Below are 15,288 nucleotides of genomic sequence, written 5' to 3' on the forward strand. Positions count from 1 at the left end.
GCGTTCATTTCTACCTTAGAATGTTTTCTGTTAGTTTGAATATGAACGTATGTCGGCTTTTTGTCCGAAAATCGTCACATTTCGGAATTATTAAGACTTGTTTGGTCGAAACTCGTTCGATGATGTTAGCTACGACATGCAAACGCCTCTCAAAACCAACTACAAATTATGATATATAAACAAAGCCACCGTGTATATTATCCAAATTAACGCGTTCATTTTTAACCTCAAAATGTTTCCTGTCAGTTTGAATCTGAACGTATGTCGATTTCTTGTCCGAAAATTGTCACATTTCGGAATTATTGAGATTTGATTAGTCGAAACTCGTGCGATGGTGCTAGCTACGACATGCAAACGCCTCTCAAAGCCAACTGCGAATGACATAAAAACAACGCCACCGTGTATATTATCCAATTTATTTACAAATTACAAAGATTACATGACTATTTACATCATTTACACTTAGATATACTCAGAAATAAAGACTTTCTTCAGATCAGGTACACTTCCGACGTAGTTCCTCGACTCTCCCCTCTTCCTCTGGTTCGGATAGTTGAAATAGAAGACATCTTCAATGAAGACAGTGCTGGCATTGGAACTCGGCAAATACTCAACCGACTTGATCTTGTGCCGGATATTGTGAGTGCAGTCCGACAACTTCGAGTTGGATCTCAACAACTTCTTCCCACTCCTCTTATTGCGGTCCTCCAGAGTCATATAAGAGTTCGACCTCTGCAACTTAATTTGTGGTCTCTTCACCTCACTCTCAAATCCACTCGACTGTTCTTTGTTCTGGAAGAACTCGAAGTCGCAATTGGCTTCGGTGGTGATCGAATACGAGCTCCTGGAGCTCAACGTGTCGCAATTTTGGTTGGTATCGGTGACGTATTCGTCGGAACTCGAGTAGTCTAAGATCTGCTCGTTTGTTTCCTTCCGGGACTTGAACTTGAGGCCGTTTAAACTGTCTTCACTTTTACACAGGCGGAGGTTGTTCAATCTAGAGTCCTCAGGGATGTACCGGACGCTGTCCTGACTTAAGCTGGTTCTCTTCAGCTGCATTAAGTTAAGTTGTTTGTTCATATACTGGGGGCTCAGGTGGTGGAGGTTGGAGTGACTGGGGCACAGATCCGCCTCGCAGCTGCCGCAGGAATAACTCTGCGGTTTGGGGCGCGGCGGCGGTTGATACTCGAAGAAGTCTTGGCGGCGGACGTGCGGCATTTCCGGGTTGTGCACTAAACAAGCACCATCATAATGGGGTTAAGAATTTAAGAATCTCACCTCGGTCTTTGGGGCGCCTGTAGTTGTGGATGACCGGGAGGCGGCCGTCGATGCTGGTGTACAAAGAGCCGTTGGTGATGGGAAACCGGTGCTCGCGGTTATGGGGCGCCTCGAGGCTCTGAGGAGCGCTGCTAAAGGGCCGAAACTTTCCGTCCAATCCGACTGAAAACCACAATTAGAAAAAATCGAATTCATATCTCGGGCTAACCATGTGGTAACTTGTCGCTGCCTTTCTTCTTGGAGCACTTGTAGACGTTGGAGACCCATTTGCAGAATCGGGAGTCGACGATGCTTAATCCGATGGGGATTAAGAGGTCCTGGACTAGACCCAGCCAGAGGGCGACGCCCGCGATGGGCCATGGGGCCACCAAATCCGGGTAAATGCACAAAACCTGAAGGAAAACGTACGAAATGAAGAAAAAAAAGTGTGTTGCTAATTTCACGACGTTGCCTCCTGTGAGGATTGAACTCACGACCCCTGGTTTACAAGACCAGTGCTCTGCCACTGAGCTAAAGAGGCTTGCGCGAGGTGTGCCGAGCGCGCATGAATATAACCGACGCATTTCACCGGTCAACAATTCTTGCGTAAAAATGCCATTGTGCCTCCAATTCTCTTTTACTTCAACATATGAAGTTACTACCGACAATAAAAACAAAAGAACTAGGTGAAAAACGATGATTTTCGGGAAAAATACTCGCAACGCCTGGATGGATGCAACCAACAATACAACTCGTTTCTAAATTAATTAGACCACATCGTTTTCTAACATTGCCCCATAGTCACTACCATAACCCACGCCCATTGTAGTTGATCCAGATCAGTTACTTATCTATAAACACTCTCGCTCCAGCGAAATATGCCCATATGGTACTTTCAACGCTTGCGGCTGCCATGGGTCAGTACCATCGATACCAACAGAATTTCCCATTTATTGGAGCATACAGCTTCACGTTACGCCACTGTGTGCTCTCATTGTGTTACGTAAAGAATGTCGTTGCGGTGATTTAATTAACGTAATTCTAACTATAAAAGTATTCTTATGGAGTGCGATGACATTTAACGTTGGCAGAACTGGGCGCATCAGTTCCAAAACGGAACTCTTTTTGAAAAAATCCGCACGCATCTGCCTTTACCAAATGTCAAGTCGTAACTGATCTTTCACGTTTATTGACCACTCCTGGCGGCACGGCGAAACAAAAGGAATTCTTGGTTTAGTACCGCTGCTTGGCGAAAGTAACAAATAGGTATGTCAAGAACGAATCTGTTGCCTTATATGGTGTTCCAACCCATGACAACCATAAGAATTCCATCATGGTACCTTTTTCAGGCTCGAAATTATGTACAAACTACCAACGTTAGGTTGCCACACCTGGGCGCTGCTCTCTTGTCTTATTATTATTTTTGACACGCACCTCAGCCGTGACATTGCTCAAATGTTTTAATGAGCACCAATTAAAACAGCGGATCAAGGTTTCGACCAATTGGAAGTTTTAGTTAGTGAATCAAGAGCCCTCGACTTTCAAGGTTACAGTATTTATTTCCGGTCGCCCCCTCGCGTGCCGACTGAAAATATTTCCGGTATTATCACCAGAGCGTTGACATTATTGTTTTTTATTGGATCGATGAGTAATCTCGTTCTGAACCATAAATGGGTGACGTTATGGTCATAAATTTAGGCGATGCGACGTTGTTTGCTACTGGCATGTTATTCGCAAAATTTTGGGGAGGCTATGAGTGCGAAAAAAGTTTGACAGGACTTAATTACATTTGACATTTAAATTATTGTCATTTTCTCGTTCATGGCCTACTCTAAATAAAATTTTTGTCGAGCATATATTATATTTTATGGTTTTAGCAGTAGGCTGTTTAATGTCAAGATGAGGTCACTAGATTCTTGCCAAAACGCTGTCAAAAACAAATTGAACTCAAACGATGAAAAAAATTTAACTCTGGGTAACCAAATAGTCTGTTGGCAGCCCTGCCTACCTAATTCGATCTGCATAACAGTGTTACCAACATATAACAAAAGAGTAATTATCTATTTTAGTCGATTAGTGAAGTAATTTTTGGCAAACCTCGTCTCACACAACCATTGCTGCCAACATTCCACCGCGAACTTTCTATTTATGCATGACCACCGACATTTGCCCGCAGTGTTTTGTTTAATTTTTTGATGACAACTAGAGGTCGTTTTCATCACCGCAGCCACCTCGATACTAATGAAAATTGCGCCTAATCGTTTTCCCGGTTAGTTCAAGGTCGTCCACGTTGAGTTTTTCCAGGAAATTCAAGGCCACGTACCTACGCATGTTTGTATTTGTAAATTTACGGCTCAGTGCGCTAAATGAGCGCGATTTCTTGTTGTTAACGGCGTGAAAACGCCGTTTTACAGTGTAGCTTTCCAATTAATGAAACCCTGTGTTTAAGATCAATAAAGATTTAATTATGGCCAATCACGATTAAGCGATTGTGCATAATTAGAGAAGAATGTGAAAATGGGAAAAGCGCACAATAGCACGGAAGTGGCGATTTTTCGATCGATGGATGGTGCTGGTTGCCGCTGTCGCCACTTTAAACACCATTTTTCCGACCTCCTTTGCTCAAATTACCAGCAAAACGGCGCCATTAGAACGTCCAAATTCCGCTTCCTGTGGTTTACACCTCGGCATAAACTTCTGACCCATTGCCTCCAGCGCACGGAATGACCTGGATGGTACACCTTTTGACCTTGAGATGGTACAAGCCGGTTCGAGCAGTTGCGAAATTAAAAATGTATTAGATTCGTGGGCGGCCTTGGAACAAACGAAATTCGCCTGTTTTTTTTTTGGTATGTTGGTACTAAATGTAATTAATGTGGAAACGCGACGTGAGAAAATCCCCCTCAACCTTGCTTGAAATAGGCGGCCTTGGTTGTGCGCTTTTCTATTGTCAGGTTTTCACACACATTGTTCCAGGACAACGGAAAATTTCGGAAAAAGATAAGAAACAGTTTCTTTTTTTTCTCGTAATTAGTCCCGTAAAATGCCGGAGATAGCGGAAATGCGACATCAGTTTCCTCTTTCTCTTTCACCGTGACGCCTGTTCCTGAGGATAATTAACGGGCGCCGAAACGTTTTGACAAAAAAATTCATCTAGTCGACTATGATTTCCGTAGAGTTGGTTACATAACCCCAAAAAACTTTTCAAAAATTACTACAGTTGGCTTAGGTTGCAACTGTCCGCCCAGGGTCGTTCTAAAATTTTCATCGTGTAATTCGTACCTGTTGGAAATGTTGCAATGGTGGTGTTACGTGAATTAGGTTAAGTGTAATTCAATTTGTTTCACTTGACTATGAACATCTTTAAAGGCTCGCGCTTATTAATTACATAACCTCAACACACAACCAATTTCATGTCAAAATCGACAAATGTCAAATTCTGGGGACAATCAAGATGCCAACTTTAAGTAAAAAAATTATTGTCAAAGTGGACATTTGCGACTTAGACCGACTGTAGGTAGACTGATTGGCAGAACTGGGGCGCTGAAGGATAAAACTGACTTAACCTCCGAATTTTTCTGTTTTGTTTACATTTTTTCCCAATGGCGATTTTGACATTTGACAAGTGACACCATTGACAGAAAGTGAATTTGACAGAACACCGTACAGTGGAACAGCACAAGATAAATTACACTCTAAGGATGCCTACCTACCTAAAGTTGCAAATGTTCACCCAAACTCACAAATTTTAAAATTTCTATCGTGTAATTCGTTCTTGTTGCAACCACATGGCGGTGTGAGTTTTAGGGTGCAAAAGACGATCGTGTGTTTTAGCAATGTGAGTTGGGTTTTAGGGTTCAAAAGACGATCGCGTAAGTTCTGTCAACGCAAATCTGTTGAAATTAATTTTGTTTCTTACAGTTTTAAAACAGCATTAAGGAAGATTTTACTGCACTAGGAACACTAATTAATTACGTAGCCTTGATAGACATCAATTTTCATGTCAAAATTGACAAATGTCAAATTCTGGGGAGACAATGATGCCAACCTAAAGTTTATTTCTCAAGATTCTAACCTTAAATAACGAAATAGCTGTCAAAGTAGACAATTGCAACCTAAACCGTCACAAAATTTTTATTTAGGGAAGCTTTGGAAGTGAGAGGCACACATAGAAGTCACGTGAGTGAATTTTTTTTAACATAACCTGAATGCTTGTACGAAAATCTATCGTTTGTAACCCCATAGTCAATTATATATCGAAAAACAATAAAAAAACATCAAATGACATATGTCAAAGTACTGTCAATTTTTTTCTCGACTTACGTCAATTTTCTCAAAGCCCACTTTGTTTTTAGAGCAAACTGGCCAAACCTGAATTCTCGGATTTTCTACTTTCAGTGTCAGAGGTTAATTGAACGAAAAATTTGTCGGAATTACTGCAAAAAATGATGTTTAATTATAATTAGTAGCAGATGGTGTTGAACGGAATTTAGAAAACGGTGAAAGAACTGAAAAAACTGCCATGAAATCCAATTTTAAATAAGAAAATTTGGATTTTTCAGCAACAATCAAGGAGTCGTGATCATGGAAAAACAAGTTCAAGCCGAAATAACCTCAATTGACATGATTTTTTGTCATCAGCGTAGGCTAAAACAGTTTTTATCTCAATACCCGTCAATGTTCTCAAGTATGTTGACCTCTCACAAATATGGAATCTTGATTTACATGTTAAAAATAATTGGAAGGTGTGTCTTCCTCCTCCTACATCATTTACCATTTTTATGACATTTCTTCTTTCTCACGCAATTATCCGCCATTCGTCCTACTTAACTTAAGTTTGAAAACTACTTACGATCAGTGGTAGATGATAGAACAAATAACAGACTATCAGAACGGGGTGAATGGTTTCCAGTCCGGTCCTGCATTCCTTTTCGTTTTTGATTGGCGGTTGGGCGATGCACGGCCGCCTGCTATTGGTGGAGCTCACAGTCGTGGAAATGTTCGAAACGTCACTGTTCCACACAATGTTGTTGTTTTGTCCCTCGTATTCCAACGGGTGGCTCCCTCTATGTATAGTATAAGTATCGAAATAGTTCTTGTGCTCATTGCCCAGACTCAAGTCGCTCAAATCCGAATTTGACTTTTTCAAGTAGTCAAAACCTTGACGTTTGATCTTCAGTTGTTTAAAACACGTGACAATAAACGCGATTGTAGACACACTTCCCAAAAACACGTGTAAAACTATGATAAACACGTTGAATTTGATATCCAAGTCAAACGGCATGAATTTGCACGGATTCGTCTCAAAAACCGTGAAATTTTTGAAATTCGCGCTTCTATCATGCTGAGCCAAGATGGCGGCCACCCCGACACATGCGCACAACGTCGTCAAACAAAACAAGTGGTAGATCACGTGGGTGGACGTCAAAAATTGGCGCAAATTTTGCTGTTTTCGGTGGAGTTTGACAGAAAACAGGCCAATCAGCGCCAACGTTGTTAAAGAGCTCGCTTGGAAAGTATGAATGGAGTTGAAGATCCACACGATGACGCTGCAGTAGTCCACGTCGATGGTGTTCTGATTCAAGGTCACGAAGAGCGTGTAGGTGAGGATGGTGAGGTTCCTGATGATGCTCAAGATGAGGAGCGAAACGATGGGGATGTCGTAGGGCCCCCACGATTTGCGGTTGCGCTGGAAGATGGCGGTGGTCCAGACGAGGAGGATGGTGACGATGGGCAAGGCCACCAGGGAGGCGAGCTGCTCGTTGGTGTAGTGAAGCATCCTGAAGAGAAAAATGAAGATTCTTGTCAAAAGTGAGGTGATGTAAGTTAAGTCGTTTTTAATTGGTTCTCAGTACCTAATAAAGGTTACATAACGTGATATTACAACAATCACGAGAGCTTTGGAAAAAATTGAAATGTTAGTTCTGAGTGGTTATTATGGTGCCAGTTACTCAACTGAAACAGTTGCCGGTGTTAATAAGATAACGCGATTTTAACACCGAGGCAAGAAATCTAGTTGCCTGCGAAAGGCTGTGCTGAATTTTCGATATAGTAGGCTATGACATTGCCTAGTTACGCAACTACATTGTATTATCTGTCAACACGTCAGTTGCCAATTGTTCCTGTCACGACATGTAAAAAAACAAAACAAATTTCTTATCTCTATCTTTTCTTTCCATAGCACGCTGTGGCAAGAGTGAAAGTAGCATCCATCGCAGTAGGCGCAAAATCAATTTTTTCTCCCGGTGGTCATTGAGCAAAACGAAATCAAACCATCTGGGTAAGGCTGAAAGAATTTCAAGGTTGACTTGATGTGGCGTTCCGCAAACGCAAAACAATCGACGAACAGGATTCATCCATGAGTACACATAAAGCGAGGAACCGAATTATGGATTATGTCAATATGGCAAAAACCACGTGGGCCTTTCTTTGAAGTTAATTGATCGGTGGAGATTCGCTTTCGGCTAATCAGCACTTTCACTGGGGACAAACGCGATTTAATTGGACGTTTTCGAAAACGCTGTTATGTCATTACGAGCGAAAGCAGATTTTGATTTGCGAAAAATGACAGCACTTCAATCTAATTGGCTCGTATTGCACCAATCGCAACCAGATCAGTTTTCTATAACCCGCTTGACGTTTTAATTTCCTGCGACTCATAGCCTACTTTGTTTTTGCTTATTAATGTCATTAGCCATTATCATTAACTGCAAATATCCTGTCATTTTTTTCTTGGCTAGGTCAGTTTTCCGCACCAAAGAGCGGAAACGACTTGATTTTTCTAAAGTGTTCCAATAAGATTTGGCCCCGTCATCAAAAGATGTTTCCTCACAACCTACTTGATCAAATCAAGGTCAATAGTCCAATAAATCAAACACTGGTAAAAATCAAGATATGCCATGAACAATTGAACAGCGCGTTGCCCTTTTGTTCGGAAATATGGTTTCATTCCGCGGATTTCCGTTATGTTGGCACGCCTGGAATGCGGCGTTTGATCGAATTCACAACGGTTTCTCGCAGTCTGGGGTTTTTTCATCCCTTAAATGACAACACGATCGGGTTTCCGGCACGTGACCTCTATAACCGTTCGAAAAATGACAATCTAGTTGGCTTTGAAAGTTGATTTGTTAATTGTTGCGTTGGGCGACGCCTACTAAACAAATTCTTATTCAAAGCCTACGTGATGATAAGATGCGACCAGGTGATAATTTAATTTGCGCTAACAGGATCACCCGATTTGTCCCCTTTGGAAAAGTACAAGTGAAAGAACGGAAAAACAAAGGTCAGTGTCCGGTTAGTTTTTTTGTCGGAAAAGAAAGTGACGTGTTGGATAAACAAAAAAAATTTAATAATATTAAGTGGGCTTTGGGGGAACATAGGCGGCTGCGGTGAAAAATTTGTTTTTTTGCCTGCTTGATGTGGTTGCTTCTCAAAATTCGCTCACGTAATTGGGCGCTCATTGGAGCATCCCGAAATGCAATGCCATTAGTCCGAGGATAATCCAATCACACGCTAAAAAACATCACGGATTTTTATTGGTTGATAAGGGCCAATAAAAACGCATAGATTTTTGTGTGATGCAAAAAGAGAGGTTTTGTCCCATTTCGCCCAAGTGAAGGCCAACAAACAATACTTTTCATGGCACTATTGATTTAGGAAACCAAAAAAGCGTTTAATTCAATTAATTAATAAAAATCCGCATTTCTTAATCGTAGTGACCTCAGTAATCATCCAATTAAAGTCGCAACAGTTTCGTAAAATCGAGTTTTTTAATTTTACCTTTTAGCGCCGAAAATCCATCTGTACTTCCACGACAATTCCCCCAAAATTCGCGCGTAAAAATCACCAACACAAACTTTAAACTTCACATTTTCTTCGCAGTGTTAAAAGAGTTCTGCACGCGCTATCGAGGACGGTGAACGAATGGTAAATGTGGGGCAAAAATTGAAAACATTGGCTCGAAAGTGGAGGGGCAAAGGAAGATGCAATTATCGGTTTTCTTATTTATTTTTAGCGATCAAGAGAGAGAGAAAAATTCGTAAATGTGTGTCGATGGGGAAAAATCGGACAAAAGAACTAAATGACAACTTGAGGACTTTAAATTCTAGTGACCAGTGGCGTTCTGTTTACTTTTTTAAATTATGGAAATTCAAGCAAGCCATGGCCCGTTAAATGGAATTTATATCGAAATTTTACGTCGGTTGGGTTTCTGGTGACCCCGAAATAATTTATTTAAAATTTTAATTAAATATTTCTTTACATCCTGGGTGGCTCTAAACTGGGGAAAATTTCTGTATGTTGCAACCACAAAATGGTAACTGACAGTACACATTTTTGACAGCTCTGCCCATTTGATTTTTCCCAAATTGTCTAATCTCATCTTAGACATAAAAATATGATAACAGTAACACCATGGGAATCAGAACAAGCTTTTTACGTCTTTTTATCATTTCCTTTTCCCGTAAAATCGTCGTTTTCTATTGACACCATTTTTTGCCATTTTATTATCGTTTTATCTGCTTTATCTTCTTATTTCTTCTGTCTGATACGTTTTATTAACTTTTACAACAAGTAGAGCCAACAAAACTTACTTTAGAAAGAAAATCCTATTTTATTTTAGTGGCGCCACCTATACATTTTAAGCTAAAACACAGAAAGAAAACTGTAATAAACAAAACTTACCCTATAATATTAACACAATGTTGCATTATTTTGTCATAATTCCATTTGTTTGTTGTTTCCACGTTTGTTAATAACTCAATTTGTGTCAATTATTTAGAATTAGCAACTTTAATTGTGCAACTTCCAGACACTGGCGCCATGTTGGTTGCCTATGCAACCCACTAAAACCGCAATTTAGTGAAAGTAGATAATAGATAAAGTCTCTTTTTTCCGCACCCGTTAAAAAATGCCCCCCAAAGCCCACTTGTCCCGCCGCATAACATTCTCAGCTTGCCACCGCCTCCACAGGTAGCCCCCATTTCACCTAACCTCACATTTCTCTTTTTTTCATGTTACAGCCCCCATTTGAGCGACTCAGAGAACGCGGAAGTCTACGGAAAATGCAACAACGTCAACGGCCACGGTCACAATTACATTGGTTTGTTTTTTACAAATGTGGGTTTATCATAACCTCACTTTTTAGTCAAAGTGTCGGTTTTTGGGGAAATTGACCCCCGAACGGGGATGGTGATGAACATCGCGGATCTGAAGAAGGACATGGAGGAGGTGATCATGAAGACCATGGACCATAAGAACCTGGATAGAGATGTTGAGTTTTTTAAGACTAAACCAAGCACGACGGAGAATGTCTGTGTTTTTATTTGGGAGGGGCTCAAGGGGGCGATGAAGACGCCGGAGTTGTTGTCGGAAGTTGAGGTGTTCGAGACGGAGAATAATAGCGTAAAGTTCAGGGGAGAAGGGACCAATTATTGATACTCCTTTTTTATTAAATACAGTTTGTTTTATTCACTTTTTGTGTTTTTTCTTTATTTTTTACCCGAATTTACAAATCAATTGATAAGGCGATAATTAAAAAAAAATTTCGAACAAAGACAAAGCAACCTTTGGATTTCATTTGTTCGAATCTAATTTGGTCGATATTTCGCTTATTTTTGGAGCAATATTAAAGTATTGATGCTCATTTTACGCAGAATTTCACGCAGAATCCAAAAACGAGAGATTCGTTAAGATCGGTCCAGAAATAACTAAGTTATGAGCGATTAAAGTTTCGGATATTGCATTTTGAGTTGGAAAAAATCTCATGGCCTGCCTGATTTATTTCGATAAAAACTCACCCGGAATTCAATGTTACGTTGCGTGACACGTGTTAAACGTAAGTTAAAAAAAAAAAGATTTGCAGTGTCCCAAAAATTGTGTAAAAGTGGTTTTAATGTGATCACAAAAATAATAATTTATCGATTTAAGGAAACTTGGAAAACGACTAAAAAACTTTCTCCGTCTTTACTACAACATTCTTACACAAGTCTTCAACATAAAACACATTTTTACAGTCTTAGAAATATGAGAATTTTAATGCCAAATTATTACCAAAAGCGTTAGATAAGAGTGACACAATTTTATATAACTCATTAAAGTGGAGCAGTGTCACGTTTTGCCTCCGTTCTGCATCTCCATGAATAAAAATGAAAGTGACACACCCTGTATATAATTTTTGCTACATTCCACACATAAAAACAATTTTCTTTCTCGACCTGGTTTATTTCAAATGTCTGAAAATTTAGTTTATGTAACTTTCGTAATTTGGCAATTACTTTAGTAAAATCTACTCTGCAAGATTATTTTATTAGTGTTGTGTAACGTGTTAGAGAAAGCTCTCAAGGACAAGGTAAAGTGGCAATTATTCTAACTCGATTGGCGTAATTAATAATTAATTTTTCGCGAGTGCTCGTGTTCACATTGAAGCCACTTAATTGCTCGAGTGGTGTAATTGTCGGTTTTCGTAATCAGAAGTGGTGAATCAAAAATTAAGTTTTTTTGTAATTCAGATTGCAAATTTAATTCATAAAACTGCCAGATCGTAAAATATATTTCAATTAAAAATCGTTTTGATCACCTTGAAGCCACTAATTTCTAATTAAAACGAATGAAGAGAAAACAGCGGTTTGGTCCGGGCAGGCTGTGAAAAAAACGCGTGTCTCCGCAGCCACCGCGATTGGTGCGTATATCATGATTTCAGCGCCTACTAAGGCTTTCTAACCATTTGTCTAAATCTAATTCCGTCGATACCTCGCTTATTTTTTGAGCAAATGTGAGTTATTTGGCCTCATTTTACGCAAAATTTCACGCAGATTCCAAAAATATGTTTAAAATCGACGTACGACAAAAACTAACTGCGTTATGACCATTTAAAGTTTTGTATTTAATTTGTCACAAAACTTTATTTTGGGTTTTTTAGTTTTGACATAACCTCCATTCTTTGACAATAAATTAAACGACAAATGTCAAAGTACTGTCAGATTTTTGTCTCGCCGTCAATTTTTTCAAAGCCAACTCTACGTAAATCTTTCGTGGATCACGCGTTATATTCGTTACTGAGTACGTAAAGTGAGCTATTATTGCATTAGGATGAAAAAATCATCCGAGTGTAACAACACCTTTTGATTTTGTCTACGACTAGACAATTGAATATAAAAAAAAAATGAGCGCCAAATTTAAAATAATCAACAAATTTAATTTTTAATTAAAACAAATGAAGAGAAAACAGCGGTTGGGTCCGGGCAGGCTGTGAAAAAAACCGCGAGTCGCCGCAGCCACCGCGATTAGTGCGTAAATCATAATTTCAGCGCCTACTTTGGCTTTCTAACCATATTTCCCAAAATTTCTACGTGATTACCCTGTAGCTATCTTCACTTTCTTCTGACGTAACAATTCAGTGATTTTTTAGTCCATTCAGTTTTTCCCCCAAGCTGAATAAAGATGAGTTAAATTTGGTAAAAGTGGTTCAAAGAGGGGGAAGTTTAAATATCAGATCAGCACCAGCAGGAGCATTTCTTCATTAGAAATGGTGCAGTTAATCGACAATCCGGAACCCAACAGGGTTACCAACTTTTTTACAAACAAAACGATTCTAGTGACTGGTGCTAGTGGGTTCTTGGGGAAGGTTCTCGTGGAAAAACTCTTGCGGTGCACGAAGATCCGGAAGATTTACGTGTTGATGAGGACGAAGAAAGGCCAAAACCCCACCGAACGTCTTCAGGCCATCTTCGATTTACCCGTGAGTTAGCACTAAGAGTGGTTCTAAAGTGTCCTCAGCTGTTTGATTTAGTGAAGAAAGAGGTCGGGAAGGGCGTCTTCGACAAAGTGGAGGTCATCTGCGGAGATGTCGAAGTGCAGGACTTGGGGATTTCGCCCCAGGACAAAAAAGTGTTAACTGAAGAAGTCGAGATCATCTACCACTCGGCGGCGACGGTGCAATTCGACGAGAGCTTCAAGAAGTCGGTGATGATCAACGTCCGCGGGACGAAGTTCATGCTGGAGTTGGCGAAAGCCTGCAAGAACTTGAAGGTAAGTCGCTGGAGACACGGCGAAGAGCTCATGGCGGCTTCCAGGTCTTCTGTCACTTGTCCACGGCGTATTGTCAGGAGAACCAAGAGACGCTCTTCGAGAAGACGTATCCTCCGCCGAGCGACCCGCACCGCATCATCGACATGTGTCAGTGGATGGACGAGAAGACTCTGGACGTCATCGCCACGAAGTGAGTCCTCCGGGTCTTTTGCACGGTTATTGAACGTGGTTTTAGGATTCGGGGGAGTAGTGCGAATACGTACACCTTTACCAAAGCTCTAGGCGAAGGCCTCATCATCGAACAGATGGACGATCTTCCGGTTATTATCCAGAGGCCTTCCGCTGGTGAGTTGTGCAACAATGACGCAAGAATTTTGGGAGCGACGAAAGAGAAAGCTTGCTGTAATCATCCATCAATTTCAGTGATACCAGTGTGGAAAGACCCATTGCCTGGTTGGATAGACAATGTTAATGGACCCACTGGGCTTCTTCTGGGCGCTGGGAAAGGAGTCATCAGGACCATGCATGGGAGAGAAGACTATTTCGCCGATTACGTTTCCGTTGATTGCGTTGCCAACGCTTTGATATGCAGCGCCTACGATTACGTAACACACAAGTACGTTCTTTTATTAACTAATTTTTGATTGGCGGACGAAATTCCGCGACAGCCAATCAACGAGCCGCGTGTTTTTTATTCGGCGGTGGGAGCGCACGCCCATCTGTCACAGCCAATCAACAGTGTCGCGTGATCTACAAAACTTTATTTAGGGTTTTTTTAGTTTTGACAAATGTCAAAATTTTTTTTGGCGTCAATTTTCTCAAAACCTACTCTAAATGAAACTTTTGTGAATCACACGTTTCTGATCGCCCCTCGTAAACTATTTGCCCGATCGATCTGAAATTTGGCCAGTCGATAGATCTCGAGCTCCTCTTTCGATGGATATATAATTCAATAATACTAAATGCAGTTTTCGCCCCGAAACAGCGTCTTGAAAATGATCCTAAAATCACCCTCAAAAAATGATTTTCGGTCAATATCTCCTTTATTAGTTAAGGAAATTTGAGCTATATGAACTCATTTAACGCAGAATATTGCGCTGAATCCAAAAATACCCTTATTTTTCCCATACGTCAACAAATAACTGAGTTAGAGCCGTTTAAAATTTCGGCTAGTCGCCAGAGGGCCAAAATTTTGAAGGTTCGAAAATCCTTGTTGAGTACAACATTTTTTCCAGATCTCGCCGCGTCTACAACCTCACAGCCACCGACGAGATAAAAGTAACCTTCGGCGAAGTCCTCGAGGTGGGAAAGAAAATAATAATCGACAAAGTGGCCTTCGATTGGACCTTATGGTACCCAGGCGGTAACATCACGAGCAGCCAAATAATCCACACCTTCAACTTCATCCTCTTTCAGTTACTTCCGGCGCTGTTCATCGACGCGATTCTTCTTCTCTTCGGCTTCAGACCTTTGTAAGTCATTCTGAGTAACTCAGTACACTTCTTATTTATAAATGTTACAGTTTGTTACGAGTCCAGAAGCGCATCCTCAGAGGGTACCAAGTCTTCGAGTATTATGCTAACAGGAAATGGGATTTTAGGAAGGATAATATGCAGATTGTGAGGAATTATCTTAATAATACAGAAAGAAAAATGTTCAAGTTGGACTCTAAGGGGTTTGATATTGAGGAGTATTTCACACAGTGTGCTCTGGGGGTCCGAAGGTACCTTCTTCATGAAAAAGATGAAAATCTAACCATAGCGAAACGGCGGTTGAGGATGTAAGTTGGGTTTTTTTTTAGAAGAAGGTTGGTAACACCGGACTGATTTTAGGTTATGGTTCATTGACAGGGCCGTCAAAATCTTGGCGATGTTTGGAGTGTTTTACTATTTATTGCAGACGATTGCTAATTATTTTTAGATTGTATTGTACAGGGGTGCTTAGAATAAATTTATTTTAGTTAGAAGAAATTATTTTTTTGAGTAAGAAAAGTGAATAAAAAAT

General features: G+C 40.4%; 3 protein-coding genes and 1 non-coding gene across 7 annotated transcripts; 2 read left to right on the forward strand and 2 right to left on the reverse strand.

Moving 5' to 3' along the window:
• Positions 1-400: 400 nt before the first annotated feature.
• On the reverse strand, positions 401-9,122 carry LOC148178026 (uncharacterized). Its single transcript, XM_088032199.1, has 5 exons — positions 9,037-9,122; positions 6,110-7,037; positions 1,487-1,670; positions 1,279-1,440; positions 401-1,232 (listed from the first exon to the last, which is right to left on the reverse strand). The coding sequence occupies exons 2-5, from the start codon at positions 7,034-7,036 to the stop codon at positions 463-465; spliced, it is 2,043 nt and encodes a 680-aa protein (XP_087888325.1). The 5' UTR covers position 7,037; positions 9,037-9,122; the 3' UTR covers positions 401-462.
• TRNAT-UGU (transfer RNA threonine (anticodon UGU)) lies at positions 1,727-1,798 on the reverse strand. The gene has a single exon. It is a non-coding gene; the product is annotated as a tRNA-Thr (tRNA).
• A 914-nt stretch (positions 9,123-10,036) lies between the features above and the next one.
• On the forward strand, positions 10,037-10,728 carry pr (6-pyruvoyl tetrahydrobiopterin synthase purple). The gene is made up of 3 exons (XM_088032200.1): positions 10,037-10,227; positions 10,278-10,357; positions 10,403-10,728. Exons 1-3 carry the CDS (start codon positions 10,166-10,168, stop codon positions 10,690-10,692), a joined length of 432 nt encoding a protein of 143 aa, XP_087888326.1. The 5' UTR covers positions 10,037-10,165; the 3' UTR covers positions 10,693-10,728.
• Positions 10,729-11,417: 689 nt separating this feature from the next.
• Positions 11,418-15,218, forward strand: LOC148178029 (putative fatty acyl-CoA reductase CG5065). Of its 4 annotated transcripts, none has more exons than XM_088032238.1 (9): positions 11,418-11,605; positions 12,665-12,994; positions 13,033-13,284; positions 13,329-13,474; positions 13,520-13,629; positions 13,708-13,900; positions 14,520-14,756; positions 14,807-15,064; positions 15,117-15,218. In XM_088032238.1, exons 2-9 carry the CDS (start codon positions 12,782-12,784, stop codon positions 15,202-15,204), a joined length of 1,497 nt encoding a protein of 498 aa, XP_087888364.1. In that variant the 5' UTR covers positions 11,418-11,605; positions 12,665-12,781; the 3' UTR covers positions 15,205-15,218. The 4 variants fall into 4 exon arrangements, with proteins under 4 accessions (XP_087888364.1, XP_087888365.1, XP_087888363.1 ...); XM_088032239.1 differs by having other exon boundaries at positions 11,420-11,605; positions 12,852-12,994; XM_088032237.1 differs by lacking the exon at positions 11,418-11,605 and having other exon boundaries at positions 11,628-12,994.
• The last annotated feature ends 70 nt before the right edge of the window (positions 15,219-15,288 follow it).

This window comes from Gnatocerus cornutus, chromosome 3 (assembly GCF_029298725.1).
Source record: "Gnatocerus cornutus isolate USDA-ARS CGAHR chromosome 3, icGnaCorn1.1, whole genome shotgun sequence".
NCBI lineage: Eukaryota > Metazoa > Arthropoda > Insecta > Coleoptera > Tenebrionidae > Gnatocerus > Gnatocerus cornutus.